The sequence below is a fragment of the Sitophilus oryzae genome, unplaced genomic scaffold (genome assembly GCF_002938485.1).
Source record: "Sitophilus oryzae breed Bouriz unplaced genomic scaffold, Soryzae_2.0 scaffold_863_pilon_pilon, whole genome shotgun sequence".
Lineage (NCBI taxonomy): Eukaryota > Metazoa > Arthropoda > Insecta > Coleoptera > Curculionidae > Sitophilus > Sitophilus oryzae.
Genome location: NW_022147487.1, coordinates 1,599,855 through 1,625,391, shown reverse-complemented (window position 1 = coordinate 1,625,391; position 25,537 = coordinate 1,599,855). Strand labels below are relative to the sequence as shown.

At 32.9% G+C, this 25,537-nt stretch overlaps 3 protein-coding genes across 6 annotated transcripts in view; 1 reads left to right on the top strand and 2 right to left on the bottom strand.

Annotated features, from left to right (window-relative positions):
- Nucleotides 1-1,077, bottom strand: part of LOC115890378 (equilibrative nucleoside transporter 1-like) — a 5,990-nt gene extending 4,913 nt beyond the window's left edge. The window contains exons 1-4 of one of the 2 annotated variants that reach the window (XM_030910587.1): nt 684-1,077; nt 468-631; nt 324-418; nt 13-63 (exon numbers count right to left, since the gene is read on the bottom strand). In XM_030910587.1, coding sequence (XP_030766447.1) covers nt 13-63; nt 324-418; nt 468-631; nt 684-887 — 514 coding nt within the window. In that variant the 5' untranslated portion in view covers nt 888-1,077. The remainder of the gene's footprint in view (nt 1-12; nt 64-323; nt 419-467; nt 632-683) is intronic. The other variant, XM_030910586.1, reaches the window with a different exon arrangement.
- The window catches only part of LOC115890377 (N-acetylgalactosaminyltransferase 7), a 26,371-nt gene extending 1,977 nt beyond the window's left edge, over nt 1-24,394 (top strand). The window contains exons 1-8 of one of the 2 annotated variants that reach the window (XM_030910583.1): nt 1,314-1,453; nt 1,519-1,724; nt 1,837-2,371; nt 3,292-3,699; nt 9,105-9,306; nt 9,431-9,532; nt 20,020-20,205; nt 23,930-24,394. In XM_030910583.1, the coding sequence (XP_030766443.1) occupies nt 1,572-1,724; nt 1,837-2,371; nt 3,292-3,699; nt 9,105-9,306; nt 9,431-9,532; nt 20,020-20,205; nt 23,930-24,107 (1,764 nt within the window). In that variant the 5' untranslated portion in view covers nt 1,314-1,453; nt 1,519-1,571 and the 3' untranslated portion in view covers nt 24,108-24,394. Of the gene's footprint in view, nt 1-1,313; nt 1,454-1,518; nt 1,725-1,836; nt 2,372-3,291; nt 3,700-9,104; nt 9,307-9,430; nt 9,533-20,019; nt 20,206-23,929 lie in introns of those variants that run through there. The other variant, XM_030910582.1, reaches the window with a different exon arrangement.
- LOC115890379 (protein lifeguard 2-like) lies at nt 13,499-19,008 on the bottom strand. 2 transcript variants are annotated; one of them, XM_030910589.1, is made up of 4 exons: nt 18,617-19,008; nt 17,676-17,785; nt 15,116-15,274; nt 13,499-14,193 (listed from the first exon to the last, which is right to left on the bottom strand). In XM_030910589.1, the coding sequence occupies exons 1-4, from the start codon at nt 18,867-18,869 to the stop codon at nt 14,110-14,112; spliced, it is 606 nt and encodes a 201-aa protein (XP_030766449.1). In that variant the 5' UTR covers nt 18,870-19,008; the 3' UTR covers nt 13,499-14,109. The 2 variants fall into 2 exon arrangements, with proteins under 2 accessions (XP_030766449.1, XP_030766448.1); XM_030910588.1 differs by lacking the exon at nt 13,499-14,193 and having other exon boundaries at nt 14,203-15,274; nt 18,617-19,007.
- Nucleotides 24,395-25,537: the final 1,143 nt, after the last annotated feature.

The following is a 25,537-nucleotide window of genomic DNA, read 5'->3' as shown; positions in this document are numbered from 1 at the left end:
AATTATACTTACTGTTTAGTAATACCACAGTTAATAATGTTATCAGAAAAAACATGTACTGCCCTGAAATAATTCTGTTTCAAACATGTATGTCTTTATACAGTGTGTTACATGTTACATCGCCAACCTGAACAGATTATAGGAAATCCCATGTAAGTTCTAAAAATGATAAATAAAAACTAACCATTTGCTTAACAGAGAAGTTTATTTCTAAATTTTAAATGGGGAAATTATATTCATTATTTTTAAAATTTACATGGGATTTCCTATGCTCAGGTCGACGATGCAACACACGGTATATTAACTATCTCTGTGGTACTTACATTCATCTGTATCTATCAACACAAAGACTAAAGTCTCTATCATAAACAGGAACATAAAAATTAGAGATCCTAGAATCCTTTTATTAAGAGAAACCCTAAAATATATCTATTACAGTACTAAAAAGAGCTTATTACAGAACTTACCTGTGACTTATAGCTGTATTCAGAATTAAAAATAAAAGATTCGGTATAGCAGAAGCTGCATTAATGTACGATGTGAATTCAGCTTGCAGTTGTGTTTTATTTGTAACTTCACTTGCTGTTGTAACATTGGTTCTATGAATATCTCTAAATTTATACATCCAATACTAAAAAATTTTATTTCAGTGGTAATCAAAAACCTTCAAAATGATAACCTACATCGTTTGCAGTGATATAGAAGTTCCATGGTAAAATTGTTACGATTCCTAAAAGATAAAATATAAAGTAAACTGTGTAAAACTTGTCTTTCGGTTCCAAAGGCTTATATAAAGGTATGTTGTCTCCAAGAGCTAAACTTTCTGGGTTCTCGTTATCTGAATCATCTTCTTGTAACAAAGGAACCGTGTTGATCGAAGAAGCCATGTTTTAGCCGTTATCTTACGAGAAATATCACGAAACTGAATGCGTTACTCTAAGGATATCATGTTTTATTCTTGTGCTTAGAAATTTTCAATAGGGTATGTCACAATAGTAAACATAATTAGCAAGAAAAATTGGATTTCTTCAAGGTTCCATATCCACTTGTTTTAAAAATCAGCTGATTGTCAAAGTCAAAAAACCACAGATTATTAGTATGCAGTTCTTGACACATCATAAAATTTCAAATTCAAAAACTTTTTTAAAAGATATTTATTACTTAAATTATATAGTTATTTAACTACAGAATTTTGCCTTTTTTAGTATTATCTGGGTTGATAAAATGTAGTTTAAAACAGAGTTAAAATATTCATAATTTTTCTTGTATATTTGGCATTTAACTTTGAACTTTGAATGTCAAAATCATATTTTGATGTCATCAGGACCGGGTTTGTTTACGTGTGCAGTGCAAGAACATCTTTTAACATAAATTTATTTAAAAAACAGACTTATTTTTATAATATATTTATAATATAAAGCATTTCCAATTTACGGTAATTTTGGATCATTGGGTAATACCTCACCAGTCATAATAATTATAATTAAATTAAAAATAGACGTTTTGTTATTCTTTTAGGTGTTTTCAGGTCCCATATTCTTATTAAGGAATGAAAATTTGAGGCAAAAAAGATGTCTTTTGTTATATATTTAAGCCGAAGACTGCGTACAGTTAGGCTAATAGCTTTTTTCATCCTTCTAGTGTTTATAATTTACTTATTAGCAAGCTATGATAAAGATTCTAGTAGTAGTTTTAATTCTCCATTATCAGCACAACTAAGACAAGTAAGTAACTTATTTTTTAGTACTTGTCAAGTTTTAGGTATCTAGAAAACTCTGTTTTCCTTAAAATACTATTCAAGACAATGCATAATCAGATTTATTGTGTTTTATGCAGGATAAGAAAGACAAAGAGGTGCCTAAGCTGGTCTCAGGGCTGGGTAATTTCGAACCAGCTGAAATAGAGGACAGGGATGGCCCTGGAGAGAAAGGACAGCCCCATCATTTGAGGCAGGATCAGCAAAACGATGCTGATCAATCAGAATCAGACTATGGAATGAATGTTGCATGTTCAGATGAAATATCCTTAGACAGAACAATTTTAGACACTAGATTAGAAGAGTGTAAACACTGGAAGTATCCAACCAATCTACCAACAACCAGTGTGATAATAGTATTTCATAATGAAGGTTGGTCAGTTTTGCTGAGGACAGTACACAGTGTTCTGAACCGCACACCGAGTTATATACTGAAAGAAATCTTGTTGGTGGATGATTTTTCTGACAAAGAAAATCTGAAGTACGATTTGGAGAAGTATATTGATCAGTTTGACGGTAAGGTGAGGCTGATCAGGAACGCTCAGAGGGAGGGGTTGATCAGAACTAGATCAAGGGGGGCTGTGGAGGCTAAAGGAGAAGTTATAGTATTTTTAGGTAAGAGTTTTATTTTTATTTATTTGTTTAAAATATTTAGCAATATTTTCAGGTGTTTAGATCTTGATAATTGAAGCATATTTTCTGGTTTTTGTTTTTCAAATAACTCCAAAATAAAGAGAGTGATTTAAATTTAATAATTTTATTCATTTTTTTACGTTTTGAGCGTGTCTGGTTTATGTTTAATTTTCCCATTTTTTGTGGCTTTAAAAGGTTTTATTATAAAATCATCATTACCCTCATTTCTTTTTTGCTTATCATCTATCATCATCAATATTTTTTGCTTAAATTTTGAGAACCCCTGGATCATTGCTTGTTTTTTCAAATAATTAAGAAAAATTCCAAATTTTCAATTTTTTCCGCGAAAAAAACTCATAGACGTGTTTCTGCGGTCTCTAAAATATTCGCGTTTATTTGAGATTCACCGTGTATATTCTTCTACTGTTTCCAGTGTTCTGTTATTAACTGTATACAGGGTGTTCCTTAATGACATGCTAATATTTAAGGGCGTGATTTTTGGACCTACTCTAAGAGAAAAACTTCATATGCATGTATGTCCTAAACATCTTAATTTCTGAGATACAGGGTGGTAAAGTTTTTTAAAAAAAACTTTTTTTTATAATAACTCTGAATTTATTATAGATATCTTTATCAATCTTGATACACGTTTTTTATGTATCAAAATACCTTTTTTGGTGTACAAAGAATTTTACTTATTTCAACCAGTGTCGTCCATACTGGTTTTACGTTGAATATTTTTGGAGAAAAAAGTGGTACACCACTGAACTCTCTTAACATAAAAATTATCTTCAAAATCTCCATTCATTTAAATTAGGAAAGACTCACCCTGTATACTCTTCTACTATTTCCAGTGTTGTGTTATTAAATCTCTATAAACCATAGAATTCTGTTCTTCACAGACGCCCATTGTGAGGTGAACACAAACTGGCTACCCCCTCTCCTTGCCCCGATATACAGGGACCGTTCCACCATGACAGTCCCCATAATCGACGGAGTTGACCACAAAACCTTCGAGTATCGCCCGGTATACGGCGAAGACCGCCATTTCAGAGGCATCTTCGAGTGGGGTATGCTCTACAAAGAAAATGAGGTGCCTCAAAGGGAGTTAAAGAAGCGGAAATACAACAGCGAGCCCTATAAAAGTCCTACGCATGCTGGAGGATTGTTCGCCATTGACAGGAAGTTCTTTTTGGAGATCGGATCCTACGATCCAGGATTGCTGGTGTGGGGTGGGGAGAACTTTGAGCTCAGTTTCAAGATTTGGCAGTGCGGGGGTAGTATTGAATGGGTTCCGTGTTCAAGAGTCGGTGAGTATTATCCTTGTTTATATATTAACTAGTTATTCAGCGTGAGTTAGTTATGGGCGTTCATTGATAGATGGCTACGAGAATTGCATCGCGGGTCTTTCAAAAATTCGAATTTCAAACTAAGTGGGACAATCGCAAGAACGGTAAACTTATTAGGTTAATAACTCTTATTAGTTTACCGTTCTTTTCGAATTTTTGAAAGACCCGCGATGCAATTCTCATTGCCATCTATCAATGAACTCCCAAAACTAACTCACGCTGCATAACTAGTTAATATATAGCAAAATAAAACACTCATTCACCACAACATTGATGATTGGAAACTGTTTTTAATCATCTGCTGATGATGCTAACATGGTTAGCGAAAGGCGCGTCCGGTGTAAAAGTAAAAGTGTTTTGGTTTATAGTGGTGATTTAGTGTTTTATTTTGCTGTGTAATACCAAAGGTTCCAACCCTCAACAGTAATAATAGTTAATATACAGGGTGTCCGGAAATTAATGCAACAAAATTTGGTCATAGATTCTTGAAAAACAAATAGGCGACCCGTCTTTTTTATTTTTGGCCAGTGGCTCCCCTTTTCGGATTTACAGGCCCCTGAATTTCGCCCCTAAAAAGGTTTTTTTTAATATCTTAGGGCCCTGTTGGACGAAAATCACTAAATTTGGTACACGTTGTTTTACAATAAAATTACATTTTTTGATGCTATTAACTTTTTTTATTTTTATCAGTGGTGTCCCTGCGGTATTTAAACTAAATATTATTGAAGAAAAAAATGGTACGCCAGTGTTTTTTTTTAAATAAAAATTATTTTTAAAATCTACATTAAATTTGGTACAACTTTATTTCTCGACTTCTTTTCGTACATTCTCACACATTACCAAATCACTACAACTTTAATGCAAATTTTCATAGCAGAATTTAAAAAACGGAAATTTAGATTTTTGGACATTTTGGTTTGCACTTAGGTAATAAAAACAAAATTTTGTAAAATAAAAAATTATTTTAAACTTAAGTTTGCCGTTTTGAAAATTTTGCCATTGAAATTTACGGTAAAATTTTAGCGATTTAGTCAAGTATGAAAATGGTTTTTATTTTTTTACGCGAAAACGGTGCGTCGTACGAAAAAAAAAGAAAAAAGTCAAGAGATAAAGTTGTACCAAATTTAATGTAGATTTTAAAAATAATTTTTATTTAAAAAAAAAACAGTGGCGTACCATTTTTTTCTTCAATAATATTTAGTTTAAATACCGTAGGGACGCCACTGATGAAAATAAAAAAAAAGTTAATAGCGTCAAAAAATGTCATTTTATGGTAAAACAACGTGTACCAAATTTAGTGATTTTCGTCCAACAGGGCCCTGAGATATTAAAAAAAAACGCTTTTTAGGGGCGACATTCAGGGGGCTGTAAATCCGAAAAGGGGGGCCACTGGCCAAAAATAAAAAATACGGGTCGCCTATTTTTTCTTCAAGAATCTATGACCAAATTTTGTTGCATTAATTTTCGGACACCCTGTATAAACAGGGGTATTATACTTATAGTCAGTAGCAGGGTTGAAAAGCCGTGTTTTTATTTTTTTGAAGTAAAACTTCTATACGCGCGCTGGGAGTAAAAATTCAAAGCCGTGACACACGAGCTAGCGAGATGAAAAGTGGTAAGGTTCGCACGATCGTGCAACACAAAAAAAAAACATTTAATTTAAAGCTAAGAAAATCATAATAAACTTGATACTGTACCTGTGTACCGATATCCTCTGGTATCCTCCTTTGTGTGTTAGGAAGTAAATTTTCATGCATATTTTTATCGATAGATGTGTATATCGTTTGTAGCTTCTGAATAACGGTTTAGGCAAAGCATCTAGCTCATTTGCTAGCACAGAATTAGAATTATTAGAGTTAAGCTATAGTCTGTCCAACGAGAAGATCCTTGACAGTGATAGATGTGTCTGTCATTTTAATTTCAAAGTAGTTATTTTATTTTACAAAGAAATAAGTTGGTACAACTGGAACGCATAGCAGGATATATTTAAAATTTGATTGACAAGTGATTACTTCAAAATATTGTGAAAAAAACTGTATAAAACTGAAAAAATGTAATTGAGTTATTTTATTTAATAAAAACGGTATGTGTTAATACATAACAAACAAGAACAAGACACTACATACCAAAAAAATATAAAAAAGAACTATTATTTACTTTCAAGCTTTATGAAACTACCCGCATTTATGATTATATTTATCAATATAACTTATGTACAAATACAAATTTGTAATATTCCACAGGAATAAATAAAACAACATAGGTAAATAAAACAAACTATTTTATTAATAATAACACCTACCAAATTTTATACCTTAAAAGTTGATTAATTAACTTATTAATTATTACTTATCTTAATTTTTTTAAACCAGTACCTTTTGACATTATTTTTCTGCAGTACTAAAATCCATTATTTACCTATCGTGTGATGTCGATATTTTACAGCTACTCCAGTTTTTAATATGTGTTTAGTTTGATCCTTCTACCATATACGAGATGCACTTATCTACGACGAAATGGTATACAAACTTTATCGATGGCAACTTCATTGGTATATAAGACTTTCTGCCTGAGCAGCGAGTATTAACCATAAACTGTGCTCTGGGTCTACAGTAAATTTTCACTCGATTTTTCCTCCACTTAACTTCAAAAGACACAAAACACACGTAATAATACGAATCAAAATGCATCATCTTCCAAAACGCAGGGTATTTAACAAAAGTTGACACAAAATTATAACCTATAATTTGGCAAGACTTTGACAAGCGTCAAAAATGACAAAAATCTAAAGGCATGTTCATACGCATCGGCGTTCGTTTGTCGTTCGTCGTTCCGTCAAACCAATAAAATTGAATTACGATCTGTCATTTTTTAAATAAACCAATAAAACTGGTTAAAAACAACAAGACACGACGCATGACGGATTTATATTTAAACCCATCCATAGGTAACTTAAAAATTATTAGAAACTTTTTTTAGTAAAATAAATAGATTGGTATGGGACGTCATCTGCTTTTCTTCTGTCATCGTCTGTCGAAATCTTACCTGAGAAAAAAAACAGAGTATACTCACCTTTCCATTGGAGGACATTAGAATTAGAATTTAGAATGAGTGGGAGGGGGGTTAATCACTTCGACCTTACAGATCCATTGTGTCCCCCTTTCTTGAATCATAGCTCATCATACAGTCCCAGGGCTTTGACAAAAGCCAGTATCTGGGACGGTTTTATAGAGGGTAGTTCTCCATCTCCAATATCAGTCGTACCAAAATTCATGGCACGAATGGTTGTCGTCTCGGCACACTCAGTGATGAGGTGTACTGGTGTTTCCCCATCTTCCCCACAGAATCTGCATTCGCCGTTTCTTCTTAGTTTCAATCTACTGAGGTGTTCATTGAGGAGACAGTGTCCTGTTAAAAACCCCGTGACAATCCGAAGATTGTTCTTACTCAGACCCAGGAAGATCTGTGATTTTTCTTGATCATAAGCCCTCAGAAACTTCTTCGAGTGTCTTAGACCATTGCAAGATTTCCATTCCAGGTTGCGGATGGAATCTTCCAAGTTCTTGAGTTCCGCCTTGAGTCGGTTACCATTTGGAAAGCAGAACGGTTCTGGTCCAGTTAGTGGAGTGTTCGCTCCTTTCCTAGCTAGATTATTTGCTTTTTCATTGCCTTCTATCCCTTGGTGAGCAGGCACCCAGTGTAGGAGGACTTTGTTTTCTTTGCCTAATTTATTCAGCTTCTCTATGCATTCTATTGGAGGACATTGTCATATTTATTTTAAACCAATAATCAACGAGAATATTCGTATAATTTAACAAAATTATTGTAAATCACTATAAATAATGAACAAAACATATAAACCTTTGAATAAGAAGACTAAGGAAGGAGCATAATGCTATCCATGTATTCATGCATGGTGGGCGGAAAAAGCACCATAAAAGCACTCTAGGGTGGGGATCCTTGACAGTTCTGTTTGACGATTCATTTGACACATTTGAATTTGATTTGAAATTTTGTGGATTTGTCAGTCTTTACGGAACTTATTTTATGTTATTTATTATTTATTCTACTACTGATAGTTGTATAAAGGTAGTAAATCTAGATGGAAATTGTGGCAGCACTTAAATTAACAGTGACACTATCGCGATTTATCGAAAAAGACTCTAAAATAGTTGGTTGTGTAGCGTGCGGTAGATCTCGGTAAAAATTGAGTGAAATAATGGAACAACTTTTCGCTAGTAAGTGACTATACATATAATATACATACGTGTAGTAAACCGATCATTTATGAAATTCACTTAAATTAACTAAATTATACATTTTTCTTGCATTTTAGCTTTTATTTATTACTTGTCAAAGATTAGATGTCAAAGAATTTAGATACGTTAATTTGACTTACCTGCTTCAGTAGCGTATCGGATGTTTGTGGTAATAAATACTTATTATAACTTATCTATTTTTATTAGAATTATATATTTTATAACAATTTTAATAACTACCAACATTTATTCACAACGTAAAATAAAACAACAAATTATTGAGTCTACCCCACGTCTACCCTACATCATAGTTTTACATTTTTTAAATAAAATTAGAACGACACTGATAAACCGGAATTTAAGTCGGCCATATTTGAGGCCCATCGCGGTGTACCTAATATTTTTGATATGCTCCTTCCTTAGTTTTCTTATTCAAAGATGTAAACAAAAATAAACCACACAAATTGTTGGTTAGGTTCAATTTTTTTTCTTTTTTTTTGCATAAAAGTGTGTATATAAAAATTAAAAAAAAAGTTTTTAAGCAGGAATATTGCGGAAACAAAAAATGTACAGATTACAGAAATAAATTGAAAATAATATTTATATTAAAACAGCATTATATCACAGATTATACAGATTATAAACTTATCGTCAAAAGTATTGTTTTTTGTGGTTCCAATTTTCGGAGTCGCGCACTAGTTAGGTGACTAGTTTGCACACAAGCACGTCCACTTATGGCCTCTAAAATTTATTACGCTGTTTAAACGGGAGTTTATTTTTGCGCACAAGAAAATTTACTCGTTTGCTCATCGTCATAAAAAACAATTTTCGTACCACGAATTTGTTTTGACTTTTTACCGGAAATTATTACAGCTTTTGATTTTTAAATGGTACCCGTTAAATTAGTTTTTTTTCCAAAAAGGGGCATTAGATTTGGGGGTTCACATGCCAATATAATGTACAACCAATTAAGTTTCTAAAAATATATTGGAACGATTTTTGGAACCACTAAATCAAACTTTTTAGGACAGTTTAGTTTTTGACTTTTTTTTAGTTAAAAGAAAATGAGAGTAGACTTAATAAACTTATTATAGTAATTAATTTTAGGTCATGTCTATCGCAGTTTTATGCCTTACAATTTCGGCAAGTTGGCCCAAAAGAAAAAAGGTTCCCTAATTACAATTAATTATAAGAGGGTTATCGAAACGTGGTTTGATGCCAAATACAAGGAATATTTCTACACAAGAGAACCAATGGCTAAATATCTGGATATGGGCGATATCACTGAACAACTCGCCTTGAAAGACAGGTAAAATATTTTTGTTTAGTTATAGTTTGTATTCAGATTTCCAGGAAAAAATTAAAATGAAAATTTCTGAATCAAACTTTTTCATAGTTATTATGCATTAACTGGGTATAAAATAATATTTTAGGTTAAACTGCAAGAGTTTCCAATGGTACATGGATAACGTAGCCTATGACGTTTTGGATAAATATCCAGAACTGCCACCGAATGTTCATTATGGTGAATTAAGGTAAGTTCCATAAACAAAATCTCCTCCACAGCTTTAAGTTATACATACATAAACGAAACAGATTTTTCATGTGCCATTGTTAAAGTAAGGTTAAACATATCCGAGATTTTTTTAGCCATTTATAGTTAAATTATTTGATTCTTTATGTGCCAGTCAAATAGGACTTAAAGGGGTAACTTGGAAGTGTTGGAAAGGTAATTATTGTTTTGATTGGACCATTTGGGGAGAAAGAGAAGTTTCCTAGGTTTGGCACGGTTGCTTGACCGCCGCTCGACTGAGGAGGCCCAAAAAAAGTTCCGAAACGTTACGTTTTAGCCAAAGACATTATAAAGATAGACCGAACATCTCATTCATAAATACTCGTTGGTAGTGTATCAAACATTCCAATGTGTCAAACAAGGACAGAAGAGACAGAGCAGTCTAAAATTTCCGACCCCGGCAACTAGGCGCATTTGGGATTGTTTAATGGCCAGTGGCGTATCGTTTTTTGGAACGAATTTAATTAGTAAAGTAAAAGTAAAGTAATTAGTAAAATGTTTACTCCATATTAATATACTACATTAACACTTTTTCGTCAGATGAGTTTTGTTATAAGGTCTAATATAATAATACAATTAATATCCCACATATACTTATGTTGAAACGTTAGTAGTTTTCGAAAATCACTCCAACGTCGATTTTCAATTTAAACTTTCAGTTATTTCTATATAAACTTTCAGTTACTTTTGAATATTTACAGGGTGACTCAGGCTTCCGAAACAGTTCTATATTAGGTTTGTGATTGGTGGCTCTTCTTTCAATTTTTTTTCAGAATATGTAGGCATTTAGGCACATTTTAGACATTTTTGTAAACATAGGTGGCCGAAACATATTTTCAAACCAAAGTTGTAGATTTGCCATTAAATTTCCATTCCAGAAATACCTAGGGTTGCCACTTGCCCTTTTTTGAATAGGATAGTCCTTTTTTAGAATAACTTGTCCTTTTGACTTTTTTTGACTTAAAAAGTCATTTTTATTTACGTATTTTCCCTGAGAAAATTACCTACAGCAAACAGAAATATTCTTTTCGCCCAAATTTAATTAGGAATGTTATAAAACTTAACTTATAAATTTTTCTTGTTTAGAATAGGCAACATTATTTAGAACTTCCCGTTTAATCTCAAATGATAGTTAAGGTTTTAGTTTTACCTTTTTTTAGTTAGTTCGTAATCGATAGCTTCCTGTGAAGTACTGTATAATAGTTGTTTAATCTTGTATTATTAATAACTTCCTATACCTAAAATCAATATTTAATGAGAAAATTGTGTTTTTTTTTGAAAATATAAGACAAGATTTTACTTTGAAAATATAAGACAAATCCATTAATTTTAAAGGTAGCTTCATCAGATAATCAAATTTTAGTTAAATGTCCTAATCTTCATGAACTGTATTTAGCATATGTATTGCGGTTTGAATCACCCTGTATGTTGACAAAAATATTTTGAAAATGTGCGTTACAATGGCCCCCATCTTATGTAAAAAATTGAAGTAAAAATCACAAACCAAAAACGTAATAGGTAAAAAGTTTTTTTGGAGGCCTGGGTCGCTCTCTATATAGGTATGTATAAAACTAGTAGCCTAAGAATTATTTACGGTTCGTCCCATTCTAAAAAAAGTTAAACACACCGTACAAATAACTCTAGGAAGATGTATTTGTACGGTGGTAAAAAATTGTCTAAACAGGGCCGAAGGGGCAGATATAATAAAGCAATAAAATGTAAAAAGGTCAGGTAAACACCTTTGTTTATTTATTGAGCAAAATTCCTTTAGAATATCGTATATAATGACCAAAATAGGACGCAATTTTAAGAAAAAAATGTCACTTTCTGGCTTATAATAAAGTTTCAAATGTAACGTTTATATTCAAATTTGTTATGATCTACAACAGTTAGGTAGTAATTGAGACGAATTATAATTCAATTACCGGCTACTACGTTCTTGTTTTAATAGATCAAAATTCAACAAATATAATTAGAAATTATTTTAATTGTGAGAGGCTCCCTTGTGGGACGCCTATGTACGATTACGGCGCGGCGGAAACAATACCTACTTGGTGAAAAGACAAATCGGGTAATTTGAGTTTATTTATCCACACATTTGACACTGTCGTACCATATTGAAAATTCGCAGATTCAAAAGTACATTAAACAAAAACAAAAACTACTGAAAAACACTGAAAAGTTCACTTCGCATTTGATTCCGACTTCAAACACACCGTAAGCTAAACGTAGTACGCTATAACGGACCATGGGCCGTCGCGAGGGGTGGTGGGACGGACGGCTCATTTCATTCAGGTAGACTAGCAGCGACGTTGCCAATAGTTCTAGATGTTTCAGCACATTAAACAGTAAACCTGTTTTTAATAGTAACGCATATATCCTCTGGTTAATAACATATTATTACGCATGCTCCTTTAAAAATAAACTATTAATTTAATTAATAAATTGAGATTTATTGATATCCGGTGAAGGTTTTAAAGTAACCTTTTCTGCAAATCAAACTAAGTAGATAGGCACAAATTTGATATGTGGCAATGTCGCCTTCTCTATCTCAATTGATTTTTACAGTACGTAATCAACCTCCGAATGTTTGATCGGGTTAAAATGCATAATGTGATATCTGTTACTTCCTAAATCTATGGTTTTAGCGAATATTTCATTATTACATGAATTAAAGAGAATTAAATTCTAATATACCCTTAAAATGAAATTGATCCCATCTTTTGACGTGTCACACTATATACAAGAAAGCGCCTTTTGCATTTATAATATAATGAGGGTCTTGTGCTATCAGGCTTTTAGAAATAGACTATACAGGATCCGGCAACAGTGCGTCGGGCATCTGTAGCTCCTAGAATAAAAAACTTACCCATTTTGTTTAAGTGCGAACCTAAAGTATGAACTAGAATGTATTTCAGAAAAATATTTTAACTACTACAGGATGGCTCAAAAAGTGTGAGTAGATCGGGATTATTTTTTTTAAATGAAACACCTCGTATATTATGGCAATTTTGTCTTACTTTCACATCACTTCACATAATCGTCAGATATGAGTAAATATATTTCGATAGTTCCAGAAATATTAATAAATAAATAAAAAATATATATTTTTCAGCCTTTTAAAAAAAAATATTAAAAATACAAGAACTGTCCTGAAATTAAAACTATACTAGGTATTTACTTTAGATGGTCTATACTTACTTTGCTATAAATATCGTAATCTCAAATCATACAGAGTGTCCAAAATTCTACGCCAAACTTTCTAAAATATAGAATAATTTTTCTTCGTTTTTTGTAAATGGAACATCCTATATATTATTTCTTTAATAGATCGAGAAAGAGTCGATGGTCTTGCAGCGCTAAATACAGGGTCAAAAATGACTGTGACTTCAGTATTAATTCGTTGTGTATGCTTCTCTTTTAGGTGTTACTTTTGTATGTATAAGAAGCCTCAGAAATTTTTGAATGGCTTCCTCCACATAGTTGCAAAAATGATCCAGCTTGGGTAAGTATTGTATGTCCTCTCCTATAATAGTGGCAGCAACTTCAACCTCGTTCTCGTTGGGGAACTATAGGCGAAAACGTAAAAAATCCAAGAATTTTGACATCTTCTAGGCTTCCCGAGTTGAGCAGCGGTCGAAGAACCGTGCAAACCTAGAATACTACTCTTACACTTCAAATGGACCAATAATTAGCTTTTCAACACATTTTTTTCCAAGTTACACCCCTTCAATAAGTCCTATTTGTCTGGCCTATAAGAGTCAGATAATTTAGCTACAAATTGCTGAAAAGATTGACCCACTAGAACAAAATATATTGGACTTTATAAGTACATGAAAATTTTAAGGTATTTTTTCATGTACTAATCATTTGAAATAAAAAAAAAACGTGAATTATTGAACATAATTTTATTTAACAGAATGCTACATACAATACGCTACCGCGAACAAGCGTTTACTAATTGTAGCATATACATGAAAATCATAATTATATCCACGTACATAGTCAAAGCCCCGAAAATATACTCGTCCGGTGCCATCTCGTGTCTTCTTCCTCCCAATATACACTGCATGTCGTACAGCAAAAACACAGTGAACATCATAGTGCACAATGCCGAATAAACCAGCCACATAATCGGCGAATACGTGAATAGAAAAACAACCGATATCACCACCCCGTAAACCAACAAAATCAGCGACGCTATACCTATAATCGCCGCCCACTTGGTTATATCGAACCAAGTTTGACAGGCTAGAAACGTCACGATAAGACAAATCAATCCGGTGCCAGCCAAAGTCATCCCGACGACTTTGGTAGAAAATACCAGGCTGATTTTAGCGCAAATGTACGACATAGCGATGGTAAAGAGCAACAACAGTACAAAATTCAAAGGGAATAGTTGCCTAGCGATTTTGTAACACATCAAAACGATATAGAGCACCAGCCACAACATAAACGTGACCCAAGACATCGGGACGTTGGTCTTGATGTATATTCTGGTTTGCTCGTGACGCATGGCGAAAAAAACAAAGCCAGCTGTCAAGACGAGCTGTAAGGCTGCAGCAGGAAGAACACTTTCCTGATGAACGCCAGGCGTAGTTCCAGGTGAATGAAGGCGGCCATGTAGTCTGAGTCTGTGGGTGATAATGGTCTGTCGTATCTATCATCTGTAACACACACTAACATCTATAACCACAAGTGAAATGACAATGACAATTACTAAAAAAAATATGCAGTAATTTGTCTATTATCTATAACGATGGCTGAACATTCTATACATTCGATGTAGTGTACTAATCCTTTGAAATAAAAAAAAAGTGAATCATTGAACATAATTTTATTTAACAGAATATACAATACGCTATCGCGAACAAGCGTTTACTAATTGTAGCATATACATGAAAATCATAATTATATCCACGTACAAAGTTAAAGCCCCGAAAATATACTCGTCCGGTGCCATCTCGTGTCTTCTGCCTCCCAATATACACTGCATGTCGTACAGCAAAAACACAGTGAACATCATAGTGCACAATGCCGAATAAACCAGCCACATAATCGGCGAATACGTGAATAGAAAAACAACCGATATCACCACCCCGTAAACCAACAAAATCAGCGACGCTATACCTATAATCGCCGCCCACTTGGTTATATCGAACCAAGTTTGACAGGCTAGAAACGTCACGATAAGACAAATCAATCCCGTGCCAGCCAAAGTCATCCCGACGACTTTGGTAGAAAATACCAGGCTGATTTTAGCGCAAATGTACGACATAGCGATGGTAAAGAGCAACAACAGTACAAAATTCAAAGGGAATAGTTGCCTAGCGATTTTGTAACACATCAAAACGATATAGAGCACCAGCCACAACATGAACATGACCCAAGACATCGGGACGTTGGTCTTGATGTATATTCTGGTTTGCTCGTGATGCATGGCGAAAAAAACAAAGCCAGCTGTCAAGACGAGCTGTAGGGCCAGCAGGAAGAACACTTTCCTGATGAACGCCAGGCGTAGTTCCAGGTGAATGAAGGCGGCCATGTAGTCCGAGTCTGGGGGTGATAATGGTCTGTCGGAGGGATCGGGGTAGCCGTATTGGGGTGCGCGACTTGAGGGGGCGTTAAACGATCTATGGGTGGTATAAGGAGGAGGGGCGGAGCTCTCGTAAGGGGGCGGGGCTTCACTTCTACCCACCATCATCTGGAATTTACGTTTGGTTAGTTTTTGTGAGGTTAGGTGGGCTGTTTTAACTCATTTCGATTGTTTTCTTCAAATATGAATGAATGTACAGGGTGAGTCTTATATGAGTGCAAATATTTTCAGGGTTGGTGGATCTCGAAAAAAAGAAACATATTTTCTCTTTACAGTTTTTTAAATGAGTTCAAAATAAAATACCCGAGTTATTTATTTTTTAAAAAATAGTATATTGTTTTATTAGGAGTAAAAATGACACTTTTTGTGGCTAGGCTGTACGTTTGACATACAGGCGAGGCACAGAAAGTCATTTTTACTCCGAATAGAACATGCTATTTTTTTCAAACGCCACAAATAATTTTTAAACAATTTCAAACGTTCCAAATAATATAAAAAGATTTTAAAGTCATACCTTGTATGTAATTACATATCGAGAAACTATAGTTACGCTCGTTGAATTTGACACTTTATGTCAGTTTCATAATATATTTTCGTACTTTTATGCCTAGGCGTTAAAATGACTTTTATATTGTCAATCACGTCGCAAAAATTAATACTTTTGTGACGTTTGAAAAAAATATCTTTTTTGCTCATATTTTGCGACTGTGACTAACCTGCTATCGACTGTAACTGTGATGGCGAACCACACACGAATGGTACAGTACAAAGAAGTACAGTGATATTGTTTTTCTGGCGTTTCTTTTTTGTAAATTTAATCTACTAGGTACTTTTGTTGCCTTAATATCAAGATATTATGTATTTTTAACTAAAAATTGAAAAAAAAAACAGCAAATTTTCAATTTTTTTTCGCCAAACAAACCTCACAGACGTGTGTCAGGATTTGAAATATACCGCGCCTAGTGATGTTAATATTTCAGAAATTTTTGACTGTTGTAGGAAATGTCTCAAACTTTCGGAAATTTTCGGAAATTTATGAAATATTAGGAAATTTTACAATTTTACATATTTTTTGTCGATACAATAAAGGAATAAATTAGATAGACATTTGATACCAACATGTAAGTGGAAAAAAAACAATAAACATAATATTAGTTGTTATATTTTTAATAAACAATACATAACCCATAAAAGTCATAAACATAACCAATAACAAAAATAATTTGGTAATATTTGTATTTTGTGCATAAGCCACGAACTATGACTATGAATTTAAAAAAAAAGAAAAAAGCACGAAATATAAATTTAAAAAACGTAAAACACAAATAACTGAATTATTCTATTCCGGAATATCAGGCGCCGAGCTGGTCCCATCTTCATAGGGTATTATAGTAGTAGTAGTACTGTCTTCGTCAGTTTCTATTTCCAAATCAGATATATCTGATATATCATCTGGTTCTGATTCTGAAGGATGGACCTCTACCTCCACGAGTTCTAGTGGTGCTGGAGGAATTTCATGTTGTTGAATATCATGCTCCATATCCACTTTTTGTTTTTGTAGTAATAATTTATTGTTATGAGCTACGAACATTATTTTACCGGCTCTTTGTGCAGTTAAGCGATTTCTTTTTTTAGTGTGGATAAAACTGTAAGTACTGAAACTTCTCTCTGTGGCTGCAGATGACGTTGGTAAAGACAGCAGAGCAACAGCTAAATATTTTAACTGAGTATTTTTACACATTGCTTGCCACCAACTTAGACAGTCTACATTTTTAACTGACATCCAAACGTAGTCGAGAGCCCATAAACCCGATTTGGCGCAATAATTTGTTACATCTGTAAAAATGGCTTCTTTATTATTGACAAACTGAGGATGATTGTTGTTGATATTGTTGATAAATTCCATAGCGGTTATGTGTTCTTCATTGTTAAGGTGCTCTCCCAGGAAACAGGGATCCAAGAGATTCGCGGCAAACTGCATTGGTTCAAGAGCCATAGGTTTTTTATTTTGTAAGGCGCATTAAAGCATTCTTTTTCTTCTGACTTAAGAATCGGCTTACTTGATTCACTTTCGTTAAATTTTTGCTTAATGTCTTGAATTTTGAAAATAAATTTCTTGCAAAATTCGAATTTTTGCGAATATTCGCGATTTTGGGACCGAATATTTCGGAAATTTCTGAAATTTCCTGCAAAATTCGAATGGAAATATTCGTTGCCAATATCACTACGCGCCTACAAATATTTGCCTTTATTCAAGACTCACCTTGTATAATAAATTTACACTACTCTGCATGAAAAAATGTTCAGAATTTAATATCAAGTATTTCGGGATGATATGATCGAAAAAAAACGGCGCCAGTGATGGCTTGGAAATGAGGATCACTTCATTTTGTATGGTGAATGTCATCGATCGCATTTCCAACCCAACTAGACGCCTTTTTTTACGATATTTGCCATGAAAAAAAATGAAATGATTTTAAATAGCCCTGGGATGGGAATATTCTTTTACCCTCTGGGTACGGTCGTTAGAACTAAAAATAGTTGCTCCAATGGTATTGGTAGTTTTCTCCTTAATACAGGCATCCATGGTTGCATAACTCTCTTCAGCCTCTATTGGATCTTATAGATATACAATAAAAAAACTAGATGAGTGTTTTAGTTTGGTTTTTATGGTTTCAACTATAGGTCAATCGTCAAGAATATGTCACTAAGCCATAAAACTACAATTTTTTTAAATAAGAACAAGGTTTTGACTTTGTTATTTGTGAGTCAATAAGTTTTCTATCAATCAATGTAAAAATTACGATTCTTCAATACAACTATAGTGTTCAAGTCAGTGCACTTTGTTTACTCACTTGTTTCGTCGAGCTGCTTGAATCCATTTTTGCTTTTGATCAAATTGGTGTGAGAAGTTGTGAAGCTATAAAATGTTGTTTCGGGAGAGTTGAATATCCGGGAAAGTTGAGTTATTGAATGTTATTGCACCCAACAACCACGTAATTACGCCCTCCTTTACGTGTTATTATTTTTTCAACAATTTTATTAACATTTGAAATTGTCGCAACACAACACGACGCCCAGTTCTGATTATTTTTTACTTAATTTTTACTACCTCAAGCAGCGTCACATCACGCAAACCTGTTCCTGAGAATTTTATAGTTTCAAACAGTAGAAAAGCTAAAATACTTAAATATACGACAAAGTCCCGATTTTAATATTGTTTCAATGCTATCAACACGAACTGTAAATGCGAGACTGCGTGAAATACAGAGTCAGAGAGTTCTGACTACTGCCGTACTTTTAAAAATCAACTGAAATGTGTGTGCACCAAGCCTATAGTGAAAATTAAAGCACTCTCCATAAATGTTGCAATGTCTCTTAGTATAATTATTATTGAATGTAATTTTATGGCTTAGAAGACGTAACCTTAACGAAAGAACATCACTCTACCTGTCTTTGTTTTATTTTCATCGGTAAAAAGTGACAAAGATATGACGGAATCATCGTTTTCCACCGCACGTTTATCTGTTTCACCCTGTTCAACTATGTCGATACGTATTTCCGTTTTCAGCGAGTAACTTTTCGAAGTATTCGGTTCTTGAAACTGGATTACATCGTTAATTTGTGTCACTGCTATCGATTTCGAAGCTTTCTCTTCATTTTTTTCTTTGGAAGCAGGAGGGTCTAGGCTAGTTTGTGACATTTTTTAATATTTTATCACTCAAATAAATATTTTCTGTTTATTTTAGACGGTTTCGTCAAGAAAACAGACATTTTATTGTCACTTCCAAGTGACAATGTCAGTTTCTGACAAATATATCCGATCCAAGAATACTGTACCGTAGTTCTGCTTTCAGTCGACAGAGTGAGTGGTGGCCGGGGACAGTGTTGCCAGAACTATTGATTAATCCGTAGATATACCGATTTTGGGTACAGTACGTTAATAATACGGGATTTTCTGTCATTAAACAATTTAACATAACATTACGTAATTAAACAAAGAACGGCGTCAGAGTTGGCTTGGAAATGAAGATCGCTGTTATTTCGTATGTAAACTATTATGGTAAATGTCAATAATCGTCATTTCCAAGCCAACTAAACGACTTTTTTCGATCATAGGACATATTCAGTACGTAGAAAAGAATTTTTATTTTTGTTGTTTATTCCATGTTTAATACGAATAAATTTTCAATACATAAACGCGGATTTTTTATCCAAAGATATTTTCGTCAAATGTATTAGAGATATTACTCATTTTATTATGGCAACTATATTCGCTGGCTGAATTAGAGAAAATAAGTGTTTTATGCGTTGACCGCAGAACGATTGGTGTCACCACCGTACAGCACTTGAGACGTAAGGGGAAATTAAATCAGCCTTATCACGAATTCGTCTATTATGGGCGAATTATTATCTTCCCAATTCTTTCAATCAACGCTATTATACAGTATTTCCTATTAAAATTTTTTAAACTTCGAGATTTAAGAATTTTGAGAGGGCTCGCAGTAAATTTAGTTTAAAAACGATATATTTCAAAAACCACTGGGTATAGTATATAACTTTATGGTATTTTTGGAAAGGAAATTTAATGGGAAATCCACTGTGTTTGAATCACCCTGTATGTGGACAAAAATATTCTCAAATAGGCGTAACCATTACACACACATTACGTAAAAAATATTGAAATAAAAATCACAAACCAAAAACCGAATATGGAGCTTCTTCGGAAGCCTGGGTCACCCTGTATATATGTAGATTTTTTTATGTAATTTTGTAATATTTCTAAATAGAACATATTCTTAATTTGACTGTAATGTTTTTGACAAAATATTTTTGTTTTGTTTTAACGACAGATCTTTGGCGGTCGATGGCAAATGTTTGGACACTTTGGGTCACGGTCCGCCATCTTTGATGGCATTGCAGCATTGCCACGGTTACGGCAATAATCAGCTGATCAGACTGAACGCCAAGGGTCAGCTTGGAGTAGGGGAGAGGTGTATAGAAGCGGACGCCCAAGGCATTAAATTAGCCTTCTGCAGGTAAGTTTTATCATGAATAAATATAAATAAAAAAGATTTGGAAATATTCCTGAATTCACGATTTGTTTTATGCGAGTTAAAAAGAGAGAGCCATAACTCAAGAACCACTTTAGATATTGAAACTTTTTTTATTTTCAAGATCTGATATTTTACAATATGCTTACATAAGAAAAATTCGATAAGGTTGTTTTTTCCATTCAAAAATTGTAAACAATCCATCCATTTACTTTTAGACCATAGCAATTTTCAGCAATCTTGCAATTTTTTTATTGATAAAGATTTTCACATACTGTCTACAAAGAAAATACAGCAGATATATTAACAAAGTTCTTGAAAAAACTACAATCTATTATTTCTAATAGATTTCGAGATATCGATTTTTGAATTCAGAGTTCTAATAGCGCGACCACTATCGAACACCCACTCAATTCCACTTATTTTGACCAAAAATGCAAGTGTTTCTAGCTTGCACTTAAAGAAAATTCAAGCTATAGGGAAAATTACAACGACTCGTTAATAAATAAACAAATTAAGTATCACGAGACGTAATTAAATCGTGAAGCTGAACGCATGACGTACACCTCTCCCTAGAACTTTAAGTACTGACAGAGGTATTGATTGGGTCGACCGGTCAACTGCGACAAATCTGCTATATTTCCTTCCACGTCTCTTAGCGATGTGCACAGTTTCTCGGTTTATGGCAACGTGTTTACTGCCCTCTCTTTTTTTTCAGTACATTATAAAGGCATTGTTCTCTTGTTATATACGGAAATCTCGACCCAAGACTAACCTTTGCCAGCCCTTAGTATGACAATGCTGTTGAGTTTCGTCTGTATTTCTGTCTTTTCGGTCTACAAGTGGCGTGCTGTTTTTTTCAACTATTGTATAATTTTATTTACAATGATGCTTTTTGTAATAACCTACTTAAAACTTAAATTACGTACACCACTGTTAAAGCTGAAAAATACGTCACTTACCGCCGAAATATCAATTTGTCACTAGAATAGTCTACTTTTTTTGCAAAATAAGCACTGGCGATTCATCTTAGATATTTAAAAATATTTTAAACAGTTCTTTTGCAACGAAAAACGAAAAAAAAAACTCCTTGAAAAACACAAATACCGCACAGAATTCACAACACCGCATGTACTGTTAAACACAACTTGAATGAATCCATCAAACTTTTACTATTCATTGTAAAATCTCTAGAAACCTAACAGTCTTCCTGAAGAAGTGTTTTCGTAGCAGTGTTGCCAGAATTTAAGGATTTCCTTCAATATGAAGGACTTTGCAGTCAAATTTCGTCGATTGAAGAGCTGAAGGATTTTTTTATCCAAAAAGAAGACAATATGAAGTTTTACGGCAGTTTTGCACGATAAAAATTGTTAAAATATGTAGTAGGAGTATTTATTGATATTCCTACATCTATTTTTTAACGATGTTTACTTAAGGATACCTCAGTTTAAAGTAGTTTAAGTCACCGTTGGAGAAATTCGCTCGAACATTTCTGGCAACACTGTGTCACAGTTACTTTTCTATAAAATATTAACGATATACGATGTTTGATCGCGATAACACGGCATATAAATCACACGGCAGGCTAACTCTGCTCAGATCCCATTGTTTAAAATTTCTATAAAATTTGACCTTGAAAACACCATTATGGGTGCCGAGTCAGGGCCGGATTAAGATGCCGGATGAGACACTGAAAAAGAAAAGTTGAAAGTTTTGATGAACCGGATGAACTTAATCGATATTGTGTTCTATGTATTGATGATATGAAATCAAGTGCAATTTATTTTAAAATAGTGGTCGTGATAATATTGTAGGTTTTGAGGACCAGAAGGGGAACAGAGAGTTTAAACCAGCTCGGGTGCCTAATGTTGTTATGGTAAGATCTTTACCAATGGGAAACAGTCCCTAGCTTATTTTACAAGCTTTTATTTAACTTGCTTTGTATGTATGTTTGTTCTGGGCAAAACTTGTAAGCTAAATTAGAAGCACTTCCTTTCATTGTAGGAAATTGAAATTTGGCATGCAGGTTCAGTCCCGATGACAATACATTTTCTTGCAAGGCACGACACGAATTTTTGACAACTGTCAAAAAAATTTCAAAGTTGCCCGGTTTTGATAAAAATCGATATATAGGATGGCCATGGGCTAAAATGAAAGAAAAAAAATTGACCTGTCAAAAAAAATTCAAAGTTGTCCGATTTTGATAAAAATCTATATATATATATATATATATATATATATATATATATATATATATATATATATATATATATATATATATATATATATATATATATATATTTATATATATATATATATATATATATATATATATATATATATATATATATATATATATATATATATATATATATATATTATTTATTTTTATTTATTTTATTTATTATTATATATATATATAGGATGGCCATGGGTTAAAATGAAAGAAAAAAATTGAGCTGTCAAAAAAATCTCAAAGTTGTCCGATTTTGATAAAAATCGATATATTGGATGCTCCCTACCCCATAGTCGGTTTTCATTTTATTTGTCTCACATTTGAACTGTCAAATTTGACAGCTGTCTTTCTACTTTTTTAATGAAAATCGATATATGTACATATTATTAGGATGCCCATAGGAAGTTATTTAAGAAAAAGAATTGAGTTTAAGTGTGTGGCACTGAGAAACCAGCATAACTAAAAAGTAAAAAATAAATTTAAGAAAAAAAAAATTTTTAAAACAAGCTTTTATTTAAATACATTGAAAAGAAAAATATAAACTTTGTTTTTAAAACTTTTTTTATGAACTTATAACGTATATAAAAGCTTGTCGCGAGATTTGAGTGTACAGTTGCACTCATAAAAATCTGGTACGACAACTTTATCTTGTAATTCCAATATCTTGTAAACCTATCATTATTCCCATCCAGGATAAATTCATCCAGTTTAGAAGAACATTTAAAAAACTTTGTGTCCGAATATTACACACTGGTACTGAAGATTGCCAAAATGATCTGGCAAATATCTTATTAAAAACGGCATACCTTATTATAATAAACAACGAGACCTCTGTTCTTTTCTCTCTGAATTGTCATGAGCTATCCATAAAAATTAAAACTAGATACGGATAATCAGAAAAACAGTAATTTAGAAATGAATCTTGTTTGTCATTTTACAGGATACCTAATAATAACAATTATTTTGAATGCTGTAGGCAATGATAGAGTATTAAAACTAAAAGAATTTCGGACTTCCATTGTACTACTAAACTACAAAAACCAAATATATCACACAATAAACAAAATATATCACGCAAGAAAAGAATGAAATAAATTAAGCCGTGCGCTACTGACTCAAAGATGCCGTAACTGTATGTTGTCGATGACAAAGACTACGACTGACTACGGCACTGGTTAATTTCTGTTGCTGGCACCCATAATGGCGGCGTGCGCAAGGATATGCGCGTAGCGTTCCCGCCAAAACGAGTTAGCCTGCCGTGTGATTTATATGCCGTAGTAAATACCGTACGATCGAAAAAAAAACGGCGTCAGCGATGGCCATGGAATGAAGATTGCTGTCATTTTATATGGGGGATGTCACCGATCGTCATTTTCCAGCCAACTGGACGTCGTTTTTTTCGATCATACGGTAGTTGTGTCTCCCTTTATTTAGATTTCTTTTATCATAGATTTTTTTGTCAATTTTTTATAGGTTAGGTACAGTGGACGGCCCGTGGTCCTACGACGAGGAGACTCACACCTTGATGCACAGGGTGCATAAAAAGTGCATGGCACTGCATCCGCAGACTTCGCATCTTTCTCTGATGCCTTGTGATAAAAACAACGCCTACCATCAGTGGTTATTTAAACAGCTCACTCCTAAATGGTAGAAAACCTTTGTGTTTTTTAACTAGGTACGCCTATGGTGTAGGTACTCACTGGATAAGTTAAATTAGTCGATAATACGAGGTAAATATTTTTTTTCTTGTGTACAGGGTGTCTCGTTTTCGTGTGTTTTATGGGGTTTTTCTTTCATGAGTAGAGATACAAAGATACGGTTCTTACATCATTTTGTTACTTATTTCTTACAAACTTAGGTTTTTTTAAATGAGATATCCTAAATTTTTTTTATTTAATTTGCCTTAATATGAGCTTTCTAAAATTTTATTTTCATTAATTTATATTTGGGAAAATATAATTATTGTCTAATTTAATTTATCCAGAAGTTTTATTTTTAACAATTATTATGGAACATTCCGATATAAAATAAAATATTAATTTTATTTTATACTTCTATTGCCAAGTTGTGTATATATTCGTATTAAACAAAAAAAGTTATGTATATTTTGGTGAAAGTATTTGATTCAAACAAGACTAATGTATTTATATTTTTGGTGTTGAATATTTATTTTTTAAAAGCGCAGCTTTTTGAACAAAATTCAAAATTTTTATCGGTATTATTTTTGTTTAGTTTGTTAAATTTTTGTTTGTAACTATATTATCAAATTTTTTGTAAATTAGAAAATAATTTATTGATATTTAAAAATATCGAAAAACTACTACTACTTTTTCTGTATTAAACAGACCGACTTTTAATGCAATGTATTTTGTTATACAGGGTGGTCCGAATTGTAAGCGGGAAACTTCGACAACATATTCTGAACAGAAGTTTATGTTCGGACCATCCTGTATAACTTTAATTTTTGTAAGTGTTGGTGAAAAATTATTTTACATATCAACAGGCGAATTTTTCAACAAGAATCTACATATATTTTCTGATTTTTTTTGAAATGTGTTTTGAAAAAAAAGAAAACGTTTTTTCATCATAAGAAAGAAATATTTCTTACTTATTTGATTGAATATCTTTATGTACAGGGTGTTGTGCAATTTTGTTTACATTACACAAATAAAAAAAGATCAGAGAATATAATTTTTGATACATGTATTTCTTTTGATAAATAACTATAAGTAACAATAATCTCGTACAATCAATAAATGTATAAATAAATGATTTTAGGCCTAAAGGAATTTGTGAATATTAAAAATAAAGGTAAGTATGGGGAAAATCACAATCAAATGATGTCATTTTACTGTTTTTTTTGTTTTTACTAGAGATGGAAAGATATAGAAGAGTGGATAGTTTTTTTCAGTAATTTTATTCTAAACCAAGCTATACAAAGACTTGAGTTTTCATACGATTATTAAAAATACCGTATGATCGAAAAAAAAAACGCTTGGGGAATGGCAATCGATGATAATTTTGGCCAGATCAGTTTTTAACGTCGTTTTTTTTTTCGATCATACGGTATATATCTGTGCC

Excerpts from the sequence above, each read along its gene's own strand:
- LOC115890379 (XM_030910588.1), bottom strand. The coding sequence starts at position 18,869 with ATGTCACAAACTAGCCTAGACCCTCCTGCTTCCAAAGAAAAAAATGAA. Across the intron at positions 17,786-18,616 it reads TGAAAATAAAACAAAGACAG|ATCCAATAGAGGCTGAAGAG; the intron begins GTAGAGTGATGT and ends TATATCTATAAG. Across the intron at positions 15,275-17,675 it reads CTAACGACCGTACCCAGAGG|ATGATGGTGGGTAGAAGTGA; the intron begins GTAAAAGAATAT and ends CGTAAATTCCAG.